At 44.2% G+C, this 19,581-nt stretch overlaps 1 protein-coding gene across 1 annotated transcript in view; it reads left to right on the top strand.

The window, feature by feature from the left end:
* LOC308077319 (uncharacterized protein) overlaps positions 1–19,581 on the top strand; it is a 173,749-nt gene that overhangs the window by 44,737 nt on the left and 109,431 nt on the right. Inside the window, exons 16-26 of the mRNA XM_080417959.1 lie at positions 437–1,545; positions 5,276–5,377; positions 8,919–9,047; positions 9,236–9,352; positions 11,742–11,843; positions 14,485–14,589; positions 15,052–15,233; positions 16,406–16,570; positions 16,750–16,856; positions 17,234–17,293; positions 18,327–18,429. Coding sequence (XP_080274085.1) covers positions 437–1,545; positions 5,276–5,377; positions 8,919–9,047; positions 9,236–9,352; positions 11,742–11,843; positions 14,485–14,589; positions 15,052–15,233; positions 16,406–16,570; positions 16,750–16,856; positions 17,234–17,293; positions 18,327–18,429 — 2,281 coding nt within the window. The remainder of the gene's footprint in view (positions 1–436; positions 1,546–5,275; positions 5,378–8,918; positions 9,048–9,235; positions 9,353–11,741; positions 11,844–14,484; positions 14,590–15,051; positions 15,234–16,405; positions 16,571–16,749; positions 16,857–17,233; positions 17,294–18,326; positions 18,430–19,581) is intronic.

Below are 19,581 nucleotides of genomic sequence, written 5' to 3'. Positions count from 1 at the left end.
CGGGGCTGTTAGCATAGCACAGGCTGTTATCTAGGATGGGGCTGTTAGCATAGCACAGGCTGTTATCTAGGACGGGGCTGTTAGCATAGCACAGGCTGTTATCTAGGACGGGGCTGTTAGCATAGCACAGGCTGTTATCTAGGATGGGGCTGTTAGCATAGCACAGGCTGTTATCTAGGACAGGGCTGTTAGCATAGCACAGGCTGTTATGGCTGGGTTTGTTGTGATCACATTATTTCCGGGTCTACTCTTCTTCTCCATAAGTCATAGGATCACTCATAGGTTGGCGAACAGCGCCCTCTAGCGTAAACACTGAAAACACTGATGTGTTACAGGTCATTGGCACTGAATGAGTTAACATAAAAATGCCCTAATTGTGTGTGTGTGTGTGTGTGTGTGTGTGTGTCTGTGTGTGTGTGCGTGTGTGTGTGTGTAGGTGCTACTAGAGCTGGTTCTCTATTGGCTACCTCCCGCTCTCCCCTCCCTCCCTCCCCTCCACTCAGAACGGAGCTCCCCCGCCTCCAGCTAGTAGAATCGACCAATGGGGAATCAGCGGGGAAGGAGGCGGGGCCAGAAGAGACTGCAGGTCACCACGACCTCGACGCCACCGACGACAGCCAATCAGAGACTATCTCGGCTGAACCCGTCCCTGTCGCCACGACGACGGCCACCGAACACACCGACCAATCGGAGACCAGCGTGCCTGTAGAGGAAGGGGAGGCGGAGCCTCTGGAGTTATCGCTTCCTGAAACCTCGCCAGGAGAGCGATCGCCCGCCGGCGACACGCCGTCCACGACCGCCGGCGAGAACGAGGAAGAAGACGAAGAACCTTTAGAAACAGAGAAACTAAGAGCAGAAATAAACCAGGAAGAAGACAAACCATTAGAAACAGAGAAACTAAGAGCAGAAACAGAAAAGGACACAGGAAGTGAAAGACTAAGAGAACTAAGAGTAGAAACAGAAAAGGAAGAAGAAAGGGAAAAGAGAAGATTAGAAATAAAAAACCAGGAGGAAGAAGAACTATTAGAAGTAATAAAGCAGAACGAAGACGAAGGACTTGAAACAGAAAAACTAAACAATGAGAAACGATTAGAAACAGGAAACGAGGAGGAAGAAGACGAGAAGGAAGAGGAAGAAGAAGAGGAGGAGGAAGAAAGAGAGGAGGAGGAGGAAAGAGAAGAGGAGGAAGAAAGAGAGGAGGAGGAGTGGAAGGAGACAGAGGAGGAGAGGGAGCAGAGGGAGGAGGCAGAGAGGGAGGAAGAGGAGGAGTCAGAGAACAGAAGGGGAGGAGTCAGGCTGTTGGACAAGGAGGTGATGGAGCTCATGGCCGCCTCCTCCTCCAGCCCGCCTCCCCTCCGCAGCAGGGGGCGGAGCCTTAGAGCGGCTCCTCCCCCCCTGTCCGCCGGGCCCCGCCCCCAGGAGGACCTGTCGCTCCGCCTCCGCGGCTCTCCCTTCTCCGCCGAGGCGTCGCCCGAGACCTCCCCCACCCGCGACCCCCACGACCCCCAGCCCCCCTCCTCTCCCTCTACACCACCTCCCCCCAAGGTAACCTTTAACCTTCATATGTTTAACCCTTTAAAATTTAAAGGGTGAGCGCGCATGTGCGTCCGCAACTGGTTCCGGCCGCACATGCGCGCTCACAGATACTGCTACTAACTATGCCACTTTTTTTTTTATGTATTAAGAAGAATAGCTACTTTAATTATTGACATTAAAAACAAACAATGCAATTTGTAATAATAATAATAATAATATTAATAATAATAATAATGATAATAATAATAATAAACCATTTTAAGTAGAAGTTAAACAATACCTGGTAATGTGTGTGGGTGGTTAAATAATTAGATTTATAGAACAACAGTGATGTAAAGTAACTAATTACATTTACTCAAGTACTGTACCTAAGTAAAGATTTGAGGTATTTTTCAGTACTTTTACTCTACTCCACTACTTGGCCGTAACCGAATACCGAATATAGGAAACATTTGGCCGAATGGCTGAAAATGATTATTTAAAAAAAATATATATACATTTTCTTAAATATTATTTTGTACCATTGCTGTCATGGCTATGCCTCTGTTGTAGAGCTACATGATTATGGCAACACTTATCATAACTATAATCCTTAGATCAGTTATTTAAAGCATATTTTTAGAATTATTTATTTACTATTGTGTAGTAATATAATACAATATGTCTCAAAACCTTAGCATGCCATACAGTTGAAGTATTGCAAATTAAATAAATATGATTTAAAGAAATTAAAACTAACGTTGAATAGCCAAACAAAAGGCAATATAATGTCTGCAGTTCAGGCCTGGAATTTCGTCATTTTAGGGGCAAGGCCAATTGGCCTTTGGTGTTGTAATTTTGGCTATTTTCACGATTTTAAATTGTTTTAAATAATAATAAAAAAGGAACATACAAGATTTCCAACGATAATATATAGCCAATATATGGTTCTGTATCAGTATATGAGTCAGTTTTTGCAGATTTCATTCTAATTGGCTACTATGCCTGCATATGAATTTCATGGGCCTGGGTAGGTCACCCTGGCTTGGCGGAGATATGCCCTGTTGCGCACACAACGCACAGCAATAGCAGGTGAAAGCAATTCACTTAAACGAGGGCTGTGTTGCGCACCAAAAAACGGACTAAAACGGTCACATTCTAGCTGCTGAAATAAACTTCCCATTTAGATCATTGTTTACAAACGAACAGAACACGGATGTGCAAAAGGATTATTTATTTCTTGTCCATCAGACCTGCCATTCCTTCGTTTTGGAGAAGTTATTGCTTTCAATTTAATTTCAGAAAGAGACACACACACACTTTTTCTCTCTCGTTTTTTTTCCATTAGAGGTAGTATTAAATGCCGTTTTTTCAAATCACCTCGCGGGCCAGATTTGACGACGTCGCGGGCCAGAAACGGCCCGCGAAACACCAGTTTGACATCGCTGCTTTAAATAAATCACTAAGGAGGACCCCTTATATATGGTTTATATAGGAGGACCCCCTATATAAGGTTTATATAGGGGGACCTCCTATATAAGGTTTATATAGGGGTACCCCTATATAAGGTTTATATAGGGGGACCTCCTATATAAGGTCTATATAGGGGGACCTCCTATATAAGGTTTATATAGGAGGTCCCCCTATATAGACCTTATATAGGGGGTCCTCCTATATAAGGTTTATATAGGGGGACCTCCTATATAAGGTTTATATAGGGGGACCTCCTATATAAGGTTTATATAGGGGGACCTCCTATATAAGGTTTATATAGGGGGACCTCCTATATAAGGTTTATATAGGGGGACCTCCTATATAAGGTTTATATAGGGGGACCTCCTATATAAGGTTTATATAGGGGGACCTCCTATATAAGGTTTATATAGGGGGACCTCCTATATAAGGTTTATATAGGGGGACCTCCTATATAAGGTTTATATAGGGGGACCTCCTATATAAGGTTTATATAGGGGGTATATATAACGCCATGTATCACGAACGCAGGATCCGAACGGCACCGAATTTGAATGGCGGACTAGAGTATCGTGTGTCTGTGTCTACTGTCAGTTATATATATATATTACTAGTATTAGTATGTGTATATATATATATATATATAAATATAACTAGAGTAGCGTGTGTCTGTCTACTGTCAGTTATATATATATATATATATATATAACTAGTAGTAGTATGTGTATATATATATATATATATATATCTATATCTATATCTATATATATATAAATATAACTAGAGTAGCGTGTGTCTGTCTACTGTCAGTTATATATATATATATATATATAACTAGTAGTAGTATGTGTATATATATATATATATATAAATATAACTAGAGTAGCGTGTGTCTGTCTACTGTCAGTTATATATATATATATATATATATATAACTAGTAGTAGTATGTGTGTATATATATATATATATATATGTATATATATAAATATAACTAGAGTAGCGTGTGTCTGTCTACTGTCAGTTAGCGTTAGCGACGGCATTGCGGACTCCCCATTGGCTTAAAGGACAGCCAATGGGGAGGAAGTCATGAACAAGTATATATGTTACAGGGAGATTGAAGAACCAGGGAGATTGCGCTCGTTTTTACCACCCAACCAGCAATTCTGTAGAAAAAGCACTAGAGGGAGCCACGAGCCAGGCTTTCCAACTAAAGTGCACACAGATATATGGCCGCAACCACACACACACACACACACACGCGCATGCACACACGCTCATGCGTTCAATTTAGAAACAACACTAGAGGGAGCCACGAGCCAGGCGTCCCAACTAAAGTGCACACACACACACACACACACAGTCCACACACACACACACACAGTCCACACACACACACACGCACACGCGCAAGCCAGGATTTTTTCTTCAATTTGGTTTATTGAAAGCATGACTGTTAAGATACTTTTATTGTGTTCTGGCTTTTGTTTTAGTTCCTCCCTGACAGACACACACACACATGCACACACACACACACACACACACACACACACACACACAGTGATCCATGAAAAGAACTATTTTGTCCCTATCGGTTCACAACTCGGACGGCGCTGATTCGACTCAGCAGAGCATCGGCCGCTCAGCGCGGGCACTCACACCGCGCGCCTCCTCGGCCTCAAGCTCTGCTGAGTCGGCGCGCCTCCGTCATGGACAATAACTATTATCAAGTGCGTGTGAATGCGTGTTCAGCGTTCCCCTAGCGTAGCTTCCTGGTTGCTACGTGGGGGGAACAACAAAAGACTGGTCCGCGTCGCATCAAAGCCCCGCCTCGCCCCGAAGCCCCGCCTCGCCCCGAAGCCCCGTGCCTAAAAACAAGCGCTCTGTCTTCAATCTCCCCGTGACATATATATAATATATAGACCAGCATGATTGACAAGCTTTGTAACCCTATGATAGAAAACAGGGGTATGTTCCTTTAAGCGGGTGGCGGGCAGAGCGCACCGACGAAAGGTATTATGGGATGGTTCTATTGTTATGGACTTCTGTTCTAGTGGAGAGGGAAGCGGTCGCATTAAAAAGCGAGGAAGTGATATTTTGTATTGAATACGGATGATACCATTTAGAACCCTGGCTGTTCACGTGGATTTATATTATATATTGTTATTAAATCACCAGTTCTCCAGCACGGACTCCTTCTTTCTTTTAGCATAGAAGAAAGGATAAGGATTACTCTGAAAAGCAAGAGGAAGGTGGTTATAGCTTGTGTGTGTGTGTGTGTGTGTTTAGGCTCCTCCCACCACCATCATCTCTCTAACTCCAAAGATGGGAATGGGAAAACCAGCGATCTCCAAGAGGAAGTTCTCCCCAGGACGCCCGCCCGTCAAACAGGTACCCTGCTCTCTACTGTACGTTCTACTGTACGTCCTACTGTACGTTCTACTGTACGTTCTACTGTACGTTCTACTGTACATCCTACTGTACGTTCTACTGTACGTTCTACTGTACATCCACAAGGATTAAAGTTCTCAGTCACCATAAGGATCCCTTAGGGTTAGATAGATAGATAGATAGATAGATAGATAGATAGATAGAACCAGCATGTCATGTTGCTCAGTGAAAATAGCCGATCTACAAGCTCTCTATTTTAACACTAGTCCATACCCGTGGGGGGATATGCGCACATGATCTGGCAACCCGGGAGCCATTCATCCCATAGCTCACGGGGCCATCCCACAGCTGGGCAGCCGTAACCATGGCGACATTCTTCTACATAAAAACGCTAATAAACAGCTGACGTTTGGTGATGTGTGTGTGTGTGTGTGTGTGTGTGTGTGTAATGTGTGTGTGTGTGTGTGTGTGTGTGTAACACATGGTAATGTGTGTGTGTGTGTAACACATGGTAATGTGTGTGTGTGTGTGTAACACATGGTAATGTGTGTGTGTGTGTGTGTAACACATGGTAATGTGTTTGTGTGTGTGTGTAACACATGGTAATGTTTGTGTGTGTGTGTGAGACACACATGTAATGGTGAATGGCTGTGTGCACGTTGCTCTGTGTGCACGTTGCTCTGTGTGCACGTTGCTCTGTGTGCACGTTGCTCTGTGTGCACGTTGCTCTGTGTGCACGTTGCTCTGTGTGCACGTTGCTCTGTGTGCACGTTGCTCTGTGTGCACGTTGCTCTGTGTGCACGTTGCTCTGTGTGCACGTTGCTCTGTGTGCACGTTGCTCTGTGTGCACGTTGCTCCAGAGTGAATGGCTGTGTGCACGTTGCTCTGTGTGCACGTTGCTCTGTGTGCACATTGCTCTGTGTGCACGTTGCTCTGTGTGCACGTTGCTCTGTGTGCACGTTGCTCTGTGTGCACGTTGCTCTGTGTGCACATTGCTCCAGAGTGAATGGCTGTGTGCACGTTGCTCTGTGTGCACGTTGCTCTGTGTGCACGTTGCTCTGTGTGCACGTTGCTCCAGAGTGAATGTGTGCACGTTGCTCTGTGTGCACGTTGCTCCAGAGTGAATGGCTGTGTGCACGTTGCTCTGTGTGCACGTTGCTCTGTGTGCACGTTGCTCCAGAGTGAATGGCTGTGTGCACGTTGCTCTGTGTGCACGTTGCTCTGTGTGCACGTTGCTCCAGAGTGAATGGCTGTGTGCATGTTGCTCTGTGTGCACGTTGCTCTGTGTGCACGTTGCTCTGTGTGCACGTTGCTCCAGAGTGAATGGCTGTGTGCACGTTGCTCTGTGTGCACGTTGCTCTGTGTGCACGTTGCTCCAGAGTGAATGGCTGTGTGCATGTTGCTCTGTGTGCACGTTGCTCTGTGTGCACGTTGCTCTGTGTGCACGTTGCTCCAGAGTGAATGGCTGTGTGCACGTTGCTCTGTGTGCACGTTGCTCCAGAGTGAATGTGTGCACGTTGCTCTGTGTGCACGTTGCTCCAGAGTGAATGGCTGTGTGCACGTTGCTCTGTGTGCACGTTGCTCTGTGTGCACGTTGCTCTGTGTGCACGTTGCTCTGTGTGCACATTGCTCTGTGTGCACGTTGCTCCAGAGTGAATGGCTGTGTGCACGTTGCTCTGTGTGCACGTTGCTCTGTGTGCACGTTGCTCCAGAGTGAATGGCTGTGTGCACGTTGCTCTGTGTGCACGTTGCTCTGTGTGCACGTTGCTCTGTGTGCACGTTGCTCCAGAGTGAATGGCTGTGTGCACGTTGCTCTGTGTGCACGTTGCTCTGTGTGCACGTTGCTCTGTGTGCACATTGCTCTGTGTGCACGTTGCTCCAGAGTGAATGGCTGTGTGCACGTTGCTCTGTGTGCACGTTGCTCTGTGTGCACGTTGCTCTGTGTGCACATTGCTCTGTGTGCACGTTGCTCTGTGTGCACGTTGCTCTGTGTGCACGTTGCTCTGTGTGCACATTGCTCTGTGTGCACGTTGCTCTGTGTGCACATTGCTCTGTGTGCACGTTGCTCTGTGTGCACGTTGCTCTGTGTGCACGTTGCTCTGTGTGCACGTTGCTCTGTGTGCACATTGCTCTGTGTGCACGTTGCTCCAGAGTGAATGGCTGTGTGCACGTTGCTCTGTGTGCACATTGCTCTGTGTGCACGTTGCTCCAGAGTGAATGGCTGTGTGCACGTTGCTCTGTGTGCACGTTGCTCTGTGTGCACGTTGCTCCAGAGTGAATGTGTGCACGTTGCTCTGTGTGCACGTTGCTCTGTGTGCACGTTGCTCTGTGTGCACGTTGCTCTGTGTGCACGTTGCTCTGTGTGCACGTTGCTCTGTGTGCACGTTGCTCCAGAGTGAATGGCTGTGTGCACGTTGCTCTGTGTGCACGTTGCTCTGTGTGCACGTTGCTCTGTGTGCACGTTGCTCTGTGTGCACATTGCTCTGTGTGCACGTTGCTCCAGAGTGAATGGCTGTGTGCACGTTGCTCTGTGTGCACGTTGCTCTGTGTGCACGTTGCTCCAGAGTGAATGGCTGTGTGCACGTTGCTCTGTGTGCACGTTGCTCTGTGTGCACGTTGCTCTGTGTGCACGTTGCTCCAGAGTGAATGGCTGTGTGCACGTTGCTCTGTGTGCACGTTGCTCTGTGTGCACGTTGCTCTGTGTGCACGTTGCTCTGTGTGCACATTGCTCTGTGTGCACGTTGCTCTGTGTGCACGTTGCTCCAGCCACTGGTGGGTCCACAGACTTTCTCTTCGATTTGGTTCCTACTTCCGGTTTGAAACTTCACCCACACTCTCTCTAAATGGTTTTATCATTGTATTTAAATCATTTTATCTTAAACATAGTCTTATCATATTATATAAATCATGATCATAATGTTTTGTGTGTGAAAGTTTTATTTGAATCATTATCATAATTCTAATGTTTTATTTTCATTTTGAACATTATCTGACATTTATTTTCCTCCATGTTTTTACTCCCACCCCATCTCCTTGTTTCCTTTCCTCATTTCACCTCCTTGTTTCCTCCTCCCTCATCTTGTCTCCTCTCCTACACCCTCATCTCCTCTCCTACACCCTTGTCTCCTCTCCTACCTCCTTATCTCCTACCTCCTCGTCTCCTCTCCTACCTCCTTTTCTCCTCTCCTACGTCCTTGTCTCCTACCTCCTGGTCTCCTCTCCTACCTCCTTGTCTCCTACCTCCTTGTGTCCTACCTCCTGGTCTCCTCTCCTGCCTCCTTGTCTCCTACCTCCTGGTCTCCTCTCCTACGTCCTTGTGTCCTACCTCCTGGTCTCCTCTCCTACCTCCTTGTGTCCTACCTCCTGGTCTCCTCTCCTACCTCCTTGTCTCCTACCTCCTTGTGTCCTACCTCCTGGTCTCCTCTCCTACCTCCTTGTCTCCTACGTCCTTGTCTCCTACCTCCTGGTCTCCTCTCCTATGTCCTTGTCTCCTACCTCCTGGTCTCCTCTCCTATGTCCTTGTCTCCTCCCTCCTCATCAGGGCTCATGGTGGAGGAGTCGCAGGGCGCTCAGCCCCCCTCCTTTGTCTTCCCAGGATTCTATGGGGGAGGGGGGGAGTGACAGCCCTAAGCCCCGCCCAGCGGACACACCCCTCTGGAGCCCTAGAGTGGTAAACCAATCAAAACGCACCGTATAATGCTGGTCCGGGGACCGGGTCCATGTGGAACCTCTGCAGGTCCTCAGACCAGAGGTTTAGAACCTCTGTGTGTGTGTGTGTGTGTGTGTGTGTGTGTGTGTGGGAAATTAGATGACATGGGCGCACACTGATGACATCACTGCTGTGCTCTCCTCCTATAGGGCAGAGGGTCAGGGTTTCCAGGAAGAAGGCGGGCCAGAGGAGCAGGGATTGGTGGTCGTGGAGGCAGGGGGCGGAGCCGACTGAAGATGCAGGACAGCATGAGTCTGTCACCAGGAGTAAGAAAACATGCACACACACACACACCCACCGGTTGTCCAAGTAGGAGAGTCTAGGACGTGTGGAGCGTTGTCCAGAGTGTTTTAGAGAAGAGAGAAGAGTCTAGGACGTGTGGAGCGTTGTCCAGAGTGTTTTAGAGAAGAGAGAAGAGTCTAGGACGTGTGGAGCGTTGTCCAGAGTGTTTTAGAGAAGAGAGAAGAGTCTAGGACGTGTGGAGCGTTGTCCAGGGTGTTTTAGAGAAGAGAGAAGAGTCTAGGACGTGTGGAGCGTTGTCCAGGGTGTTTTAGAGAAGAGAGAAGAGTCTAGGACGTGTGGAGCGTTGTCCAGAGTGTTTTAGAGAAGAGAGGAGTCTAGGACGTGTGGAGCGTTGTCCAGAGTGTTTTAGAGAAGAGAGAAGAGTGTAGGATGTGTGGAGCGTTGTCCAGAGTGTTTTAGAGAAGAGAGAAGAGTGTAGGACGTGTGGAGCGTTGTCCAGGGTGTTTTAGAGAAGAGAGAAGAGTCTAGGACGTGTGGAGCGTTGTCCAGAGTGTTTTAGAGAAGAGAGAAGAGTCTAGGACGTGTGGAGCGTTGTCCAGAGTGTTTTAGAGAAGAGAGAAGAGTCTAGGACGTGTGGAGCGTTGTCCAGAGTGTTTTAGAGAAGAGAGAAGAGTCTAGGACGTGTGGAGCGTTGTCCAGGGTGTTTTAGAGAAGAGAGAAGAGTCTAGGACGTGTGGAGCGTTGTCCAGAGTGTTTTAGAGAAGAGAGAAGAGTCTAGGACGTGTGGAGCGTTGTCCAGAGTGTTTTAGAGAAGAGAGAAGAGTCTAGGACCTGTGGAGCGTTGTCCAGAGTGTTTTAGAGAAGAGAGGAGTCTAGGACGTGTGGAGCGTTGTCCAGAGTGTTTTAGAGAAGAGAGAAGAGTATAGGACGTGTGGAGCGTTGTCCAGGGTGTTTTAGAGAAGAGAGAAGAGTCTAAGAGGTCTGGGGACTGAACGAGCAAAAAGAGGGACGGGTCAGGATTCCAAGTTTGCATATCCTAGCGCTTCATTCACTATTTCAGGAATAAATGGCTTTGCACAACAATGTTAACTATAAAGATAACGATGTGGCCATCATCCACATTGATGAATTGTCTGTTCTTCTATTCCGCGGCGCTCCGACTGTACATGAGAAATTCTAACGTGTGGGTTTACTGTTGTTGTTTAACTTGCCTGAATGTAAGTTGGGGAAATAACCAACTAAATGGAGGAGTGACATATCCCGACATTATCAACTACTTAGTGAATTCTCCAGGTTAGTATTAATATACAAATAGTCTTGCAAGATGCTGTTTGGATAATTATCCAAAATAAATAGCCTAAAAAAATGATACATGAGACACAAACGTATCTGGGTATTGAAAACCTCAAGGGATGCGTCTGTTACGTATATACCATGTAGTAGTAGTAAATCTTTATTTCGGTCCATTTAAAAAAGCAAAAATACATACATTAGAGTCCACTTATACAAGTGGCACCGAAAAGGTGTAGGATGAAGCCGAAGCTTATTTGCCTACCCTTTTTGAAAAAAAAATTGGTTTCGAAGATAAAATAAAAAGTAGTAACACATTGGTTTGACTACCGGTAAGCTAAAAAAAATGAGAAAAGAAATCTAGGCAAACATTGTTTTAACAAAACTAAAACAAATCTAAGCAAAAGACAAATTTTACATAGTCTAATTTGAAGAGTAACAAAAGTTCCAAAATTAACAAAAGTTTCAAAACAAAAATAAATATAAATTTCAAACATTATTATAGTAAAAAAAAAAGGCATAATTCAGAAGGACTTTCCAGACACAAGACAGGAAAACAAGTACAGTTTGACTCATGTGACTACTTAAACTTTAGATTTCAGATGCTAGAACTTTATACACACTGATGGAGTATATTCTAGTATATTGTGGGTTGTATATAGATATGGCAGATGTGTCACATTAAAAAGGACAAATTATTAATTTTATTATCACAAATTAAAGGACAATTATTGGACGCACAGGTGACTTTCATCTAATCAATTCCCAACAGATCCCCAAACCTGCTGTTTTGGGGTTCATTCAGCCTCCTCTGTGTGTTGGCTAGTGAGGTGCGCGTAGAGAACAGCTGACATACAAGCTCACAACCGCGTGGTGGATGAGACCGCTGTGAGCTTGGAGGTCTGCTATTCTCAGCCGTTCTTTTTGTTTGGTTCATTTGGTTCATTTGGGGTTCATTTGGTTCATTTGGTTCATTTGGTTCATTTGGGGTTCATTTGGTTCATTTGGTTCATTTGGTTCATTTGGTTCATTTGGTTCATTTGGTTCTGTGTGCATACATACATACTGCTTCTTATCAGTCAAGGGGTCTATAGAACATTGTCTCTTTGTCTCCCCCTACAGGCCAGCATAGAGCAGTGCATGCAGTCTAAGGATGAAGAGGAGAACTCGATGCACAACACGACCGTTCTGTTCACTACGTCTGACCACTACACCCTGAGACAGGTACCTGTCTGTCTGTCTGTCTGTCTGTCTGCCTGTCTGTCTGTCTGTCTGTCTGTCTGTCTGTCTGTCTGTTCACTACGTCTGACCACTACACCCTGAGACAGGTACCTGTCTGTCTGTCTGTCTGTCTGTCTGTCTAAACCTAACCTCTGACCACTACACCCTGAGACAGGTACTTGTCTGTCTGTGTGTCTGTCTGTCTCTCTGTCTGTCTGTCTGTCTAAACCTAATCTCTCAAGAACAGATTCTGCACTGCGTTCAGAATCAGAATCAGAATCAGTTTTATTGTCACATCACAGGTTTACAAGGTAAACAAATTACCTGAGATAATAAAAAACTAAAAAAAACTAAACTAAGGTGCCTGAGCATAGCAGCAATGTATTGTATAGTATACTGTGCATGTTATACTTATACTGTGCATGATAGACAATGGACGTTAAGGTGCTTAGAGGAAAAGGAGCACAATAAAAAAAGACCAAAAAAAGTCAGTGCGTTATACAAGGGATTAAGGTGCAAAAGGTCAGTGCGTGTCCACCTAGAGTGGACTGACCCTAGTATAATCCGCAAGTAGCTCCATGAGGGAGTGCAACAAAAAGTCATTTTTGGAATGTGTGTGTGTGTGTGTGTGTGTGTGTTTTTGGAATCTGTCGGGGAGGTTCGTCATAGCGTGTGCGCATTCAGATCAGGAAGCAGGCCGCGCTTTACCCAATCAAATGTAGTGGGCGGGATTCACATGTCCGTCGATCTTTCCCCCTCGAAACAAACCCAAACTAATTTAACAATAGCGTCCTCGGAGTAGACAAAACCACGGAAAGATATTCACATTTTAACTTACTCTTTCATCATAGAAACAAGTGGGCTTATAACCAATACGATCCATGTTCTCTGGGAGAAGTGGTGTTAGTGTTCCGTGTAGAAATATTGTTAGTGGGAATGAAAACATAGTGGCACCACCCGGAAGTGAAAGCTGAAGGCAGACCTCTAAACCCCGGTTTCCTTGCGCTCTGGTGTTACGTTTTCTTCCGCCCAGAGCCAACAGACATAGAACAAACAGCAGAGGTCGCTGTTTTTCATTTTCAGTTGGATTTGGGTTCCCAGATTGGTCTAAACCTAACCTCTGACCACTACACACTACAGTGTGTGTGTGTGTGTGTGTGTGTGTGTGTGTGTGTGTGTGTGTGTGTCAGGTCTAACGCTAATGTTTAATATCATGTGTAGCTTGTGTTTCATTTGCATATTGAATGAGTTCAATTATAATAATATGTATTTCTGTGTATAGGACATGTGTGTGTGTGTATAGGACATGTGTGTGTGTATAGGACATGTGTGTGTGTATAGGACATGTGTGTGTGTATAGGACATGTGTGTGTGTATAGGACATCTGTGTGGACGTGTATAGGACGTGTGTGTGTGTGTGTATGGGACATGTGTGTGTGTATAGGACATCTGTGTGGACGTGTATAGGACGTGTGTGTGTGTGTGTATAGGACATGTGTGTGTGTGTATAAGACATGTGTGTGTGTATAGGACATGTGTGTGTGTATAGGACATGTGTGTGTGTATAGGACATGTGTGTGTGTATAGGACATCTGTGTGGACGTGTATAGGACGTGTGTGTGTGTGTGTATGGGACATGTGTGTGTGTATAGGACGTGTGTGTGTGTGTATAGGACGTGTGTGTGTGTGTATAGGACGTGTGTGTGTGTGTGTATAGGACGTGTGTGTGTGTGTGTATAGGACATGTGTGTGAACGTGTATTCATGGTTTTATTAACATTTTTAATGACCAGATATTTCACACAGCACACGTGTGTTGTTTGGGAGTTTATTAATGCGTTTATTAACATATTTAATGAGGTTAATTAACATATATTTGCATACAGGTCGTGTGTGTGGTGTGTGGGAATCAGAGCATGTGAGCGGGGGGTAATGCCGCTCGTTGCTCCAGGGGGCTGTTGTCACGCTCGCTATCCGCTCATGTTGTGTACATCTGGATGTCATCTTGATGAAGGACGTGCACTGTGCACATCTGGATGTCATCTTGATAAGGACGTGCACTGTGCACATCTGGGTGTCATCTTGATAAGGACGTGCACTGTGCACATCTGGGTGTCATCTTGATAAGGACGTGCACTGTGCACATCTGGATGTCATCTTGATAAGGACGTGCACTGTGCACATCTGGATGTCTGTGTGTCTGAGGCCTTGCGACCGGGCATGCTCAAACATGTGGTGCGCGGCCCCTGCCGGAGCGGCTTGGAGCGGCAGGCGGTCCTCGCTCCGAGTAGCGCTCCAACCTTTTTATAAACCCGCTCCCCGATACGTTAAAAAACGTCCCGCTCCACTCCAGCTCCGCTCACATGCTCTGGTGGGAGTTTATGAATGAGTTTATTAACATATTTATTGTATTGAGGTTAAATAACATATATTTGCATACAGGACATGTGTGTGGTGTGTGGGAGTTTAACATATGTAATGAGGTTAATTAACATATATTTGCATACAGGACATGTGTGTGTGGTGTGTGGGAGTTTAACATATTCAATGAGGTTAATTAACATATATTTGCATACAGGACATGTGTGTGGTGTGTGGGAGTTTAACATATTCAATGAGGTTAATTAACATATATTTGCATACAGGACATGTGTGTGGTGTGTGGGAGTTTCGGTCGGGGAGCCGAGGGCCGACTGTTGTCCTGTTCACAGTGTGGACAATGTTACCATCCTTACTGTGTTAACGTTAAGGTTAGTACTACACACTACATACACACCCATATAAACATATACACACTGTGTGGACAATGTTACCATCCTTACTGTGTTAACGTTAAGGTTAGTACTACACACTACATACACACCCATATAAACATATACACACTGTGTGGACAATGTTACCATCCTTACTGTGTTAACGTTAAGGTTAGTACTACACACTACATACACACCCATATAAACATATACACACTGTGTGGACAATGTTACCATCCTTACTGTGTTAATGTGGAGTGCAGAGTGTTAATTATGTTACATTATGCTAATGAACAGATAACCAGGGTCATCCTGACCAAAGGGTGGCGCTGTCTGGAGTGCACAGTGTTAATTATGTTACATTATGCTAATGAACAGATAACCAGGGTCATCCTGACCAAAGGGTGGCGCTGTCTGGAGTGCACGGTGTTAATTATGTTACATTATGCTAATGAACAGATAACCAGGGTCATCCTGACCAAAGGGTGGCGCTGTCTGGAGTGCACGGTGTGCGAGGCGTGCGGCGAGGCCAGCGACCCCGGGCGACTGTTGCTCTGCGACGACTGTGACATCAGTTACCACACCTACTGCTTAGCCCCGCCCCTTCACACCGTGCCCAAAGGAGCCTGGAAATGCAAATGGTGGGTTCACCTGTCAATCATCCCTGTTGGATGATCATTTGTTTCTCTTTGTCCAATGAATGACTTTTAAAATGTCTGTAGACCCGCCTCCTTTTGATTGATCACTTTATTAACATAAATGTAATGAGGTACAGTCAGACATTAAGGCTAGAAGGACTTGTTTCCATTGTGGTCCTATGTATGTATTCAATTAATCAACATAGCATGTTGATTAAGAAACGCCCGATTTTACGACATGAAGAACCAGAATACGACCAAACAAAGCATGGAAAGACAATCATGATACCACATCTATTACTATATATATATATATATATAAATACTATACCACATCGCCATGAATGGAATACGTTTGTATATTAATTGATCTAATCCATACCGAGCAGTGTGCGTCCAAGTTACATTAAAATAAAGCAGTCCTGTCTCATGTAGGCTATTACCATATTATATTACCATTATTATATTACCATATTATATTACCATTATTATATTACCATTATTATATTACCATATTATATTACCATTATTATATTACCATTATTATATTACCATATTATATTACCATTATTATATTACCATTATTATATTACCATATTATATTACCATTATTATATTACCATTTCCCAGTGAGACTCGGGCGGGCGAGTCCTGTGCCGCGCCACGTTAATGAGCGATAGCCTGGAGAGAACATTAATGGATGAAGGCTGGTGTGTGTTGGACCACAGAGGGTTAAATGTCTGATCTCCCGATGGCCATGAAAAGATTACAGCAGCGCCGCCGCCCCGGTCCAAACTCCTCAAAATGCTCTCGCAGAAGCGCTCGTATAGTTTGAAAATAGCAGATCTACAAGCTCACAACGCGTCGCTTTGACATTGCGTTGTTTAAATGAGTTTAGAAAATGTTATATTTATTAGGGATTATTTATTAGTGTGTTAGATATACATTTAGGAGTGGATATGTGTTGCCTCTCAGACAGATCTACAATGGAACAAACAGGTTCAGCCAAAGGGCCGGACGCTGAAGACAACGTCAGGATAGATTGATAAATGCCCAAAGTTGCGGCGATCTCGCCGTACGGCCATTATTTGGTCTACAGTCTACACCATGTTGATAAATGAGGGCCGATGTGTTTACGTTGTTGTTTATGTGTGTGTGTGTGTGTGTTATTCTAGGTGTGTGTGGTGTGTCCAGTGTGGGTCCAACACACCAGGTGTGCGGTCAGAGTGGCAGTGTAACTACACACTGTGTTCTCCATGTGCCAGCCTGTCTCACTGTCCCATGTGTCACCTGACCTATCGCCACGACGACCTCATCCTGCAATGTCGCCAATGTGACAGGTATTGTGTGTGTGTGTGTGTGTGTGTGTGTGTGTGTGATGCACATCTTTACATGTAACCTTCAAACTAACTAAATCACTGCACTGGCTTTTTTAATGAGGATGTTTCACATGCTTTGGTCATTGTGTGTGTGTGTGTGTGTGTGTGTGTGTGTGTGTGTGTGTGTGTGTGTGTGTCAGGTGGGTCCATGCATCATGTGAGGGTCTGTCATGTGATGAAGACGTAGAGACGGCAGCCGACGAAGGCTTCGACTGTTCCATGTGTCGCGCACACTGCCGTATCTATGGTAACCCCACACACACACACACACACACACACACACACACACACACACACACATACACACACATTAAAGCTAGCTGAGTTCTGCAAAAGTCAAACTTTGATGGGTTTCCTCGAGGAACATAGAAGTGTTAACAGTCCATATGTCCAACATTATGATTTACAGACAGTTTAGACATTTTAATTTTAGGTTCTTAACCCAGAGCGACTTACAGTAAGCAAGGACACAAGATAATCCATCTTACATTAACACCTGTGTGTGTGTGTGTGTGTGTGTGTGTGTGTGTGTGTGTGTGTGTGTGTGTGTGTGTGTGTGTGTGTGTGTGTGTGTGTGTGTGTGTGTGTGTGTGTGTGTGTGTGTGTGTGTGTGTGTGTGTGTAGTGAAATCAGAAAGTTTTGAACCACCCTACATGGCTCAGATCGTGTCCAGAAGAGAACCAGGTGAGGAATGATAATAATAAATATAGCTGGCAGCAGCAATACGGGGACCAAGCAATGCAAATTATGCAATACGCAATATACGATCTGCACAATAAGCCATAGAAATAGAATAGTCTAAACCTGAACGAAAGAGCCCATGCAATTAACAAATGAGCATTGGAAACAGCTGAACAGAGTTCTGAGGGATTGTGGATATCATAACGTAACTCTTTATTAGTCTGGTTAACCAGACTATTGTAATCTTCCGACTTTATTCTTCTTCTAGATAAACTTTATTTAAAAAAAATTTTTGTCAAATTGTGTAAGGGCTACAGCTACAACACTAGGAGGGGAAGTTCATAGTCCGGTGCCAAATTATTTAAAAACAAATTACACCAGTCGGCCTCATGGTGGCGCTATAACAGCCCACTTTACCTTTTGGCCTATAACTCTTGATGGGTCTCAATCTCAAAAATCACAAACGAAACGTCCAGTCACTCCAAATGTAAATCACATGTGAAGGGTGGTTTACTCAACGAATCCCCATAAGCATTTCCACTTTGACCGATAGGGGGCGCCACAAATGCACAAAATGTAACCGTTTGATGCAAAAACATGATTTTTGGTGGGATCAGTCCTCTCAAAATGAAACACAAATGATCTCAGGAGTGACCTGACAATATAATTGTCCCGTTACATTTTTGGGAGGGGTCTATTTCTTTAGTGGTAGGGGCCTATTTCTTAAAACCGGATTCGAGGTCGCGATTGGCCGCGACCTGCGACTCGCATCGGCGCAACCACACTTTGCTATTTCCCAGAATTGCGAATATTCTAGTTATGTTGCTGATGATGGCAGATTTTAAGACATAAGTCAACCAATGTTTGTACTTTGGACACATTGTAGTATTTTAATTAGGCCATAGCTTTTAATCACCATCCGTGGTCAGTGGGTTTAGCTGGGGCCAGGAATCAAACCTGTGACTTATATTTAATGTTATAGTTAATCTTATATTTAATCTTATAGTTAATCTTATATTTAATAATATATTTGCAGATATAAAGACATACACTCAGGATGGAGTTTGTCTGACAGAATCAGGCTTGTGTCAACTTCAGTCTCTGGTTGAGCCTCTCACATCGCCACGACGATACCGCAGGTAACCATGACAACAGTACAATGTTAACCTCATGAACCCCAGCATCTAGTTAATGAACCCTAGCATCTATATACTGTACCTTAGCATCTATATAATGTACCTTAAAATCTATATACTGTACCCTAGCATCTAATTAATGAACCCTATCATCTATATACTGTACCTTAGCATCTAGTTAATGAACCCTAGCATCTATATACTGTACCTTAGCATCTAGTTAATGAACCCTAGCATCTATATAATGTACCTTAGCATCTATATAATGTACCTTAAAATCTATATACTGTACCCTAGCATCTAATTAATGAACCCTATCATCTATATACTGTACCTTAGCATCTAGTTAATGAACCCTAGCATCTATATACTGTACCTTAGCATCTAGTTAATGAACCCTAGCATCTATATAATGTACCTTAGCATCTATATAATGTACCTTAAAATCTATATACTGTACCCTAGCATCTAATTAATGAACCCTATCATCTATATACTGTACCTTAGCATCTAGTTAATGAACCCTAGCATCTATATACTGTACCTTAGCATCTAGTTAATGAACCCTAGCATCTATATAATGTACCTTAGCATCTATATAATGTACCTTAAAATCTATATACTGTACCCTAGCATCTAATTAATGAACCCTATCATCTATATACTGTACCTTAGCATCTAGTTAATGAACCCTAGCATCTATATACTGTACCTTAGCATCTAGTTAATGAACCCTAGCATCTATATAATGTACCTTAGCATCTATATAATGTACCTTAAAATCTATATACTGTACCCTAGCATCTAATTAATGAACCCTATCATCTATATACTGTACCTTAGCATCTAGTTAATGAACCCTAGCATCTATATAATGTACCTTAGCATCTATATAATGTACCTTAAAATCTATATACTGTACCCTAGCATCTAATTAATGAACCCTATCATCTATATACTGAACCCTAGCATAGATAATATTATAATGAGCATTAGTGAGGACCAATTATATGAAGATAAGGTAAAAAAATGGGTGAAGTGATTATAGCATTTCAAAGTGTGTGTGTGTGTGTGTGTGTGTGTGTGTGTGTGTGTGTGTGTGTGTGTGTGTGTGTGTGTGTGTGTGTGTGTGTGTGTGTGTGTGTGTGTGTGTGT

The sequence above is a fragment of the Gymnoscopelus braueri genome (assembly GCF_963280865.1).
Source record: "Gymnoscopelus braueri genome assembly, chromosome: 21".
Classification (NCBI taxonomy): Eukaryota; Metazoa; Chordata; class Actinopteri; order Myctophiformes; family Myctophidae; genus Gymnoscopelus; species Gymnoscopelus braueri.
This window is presented reverse-complemented; position numbering and strand designations above follow the sequence as displayed.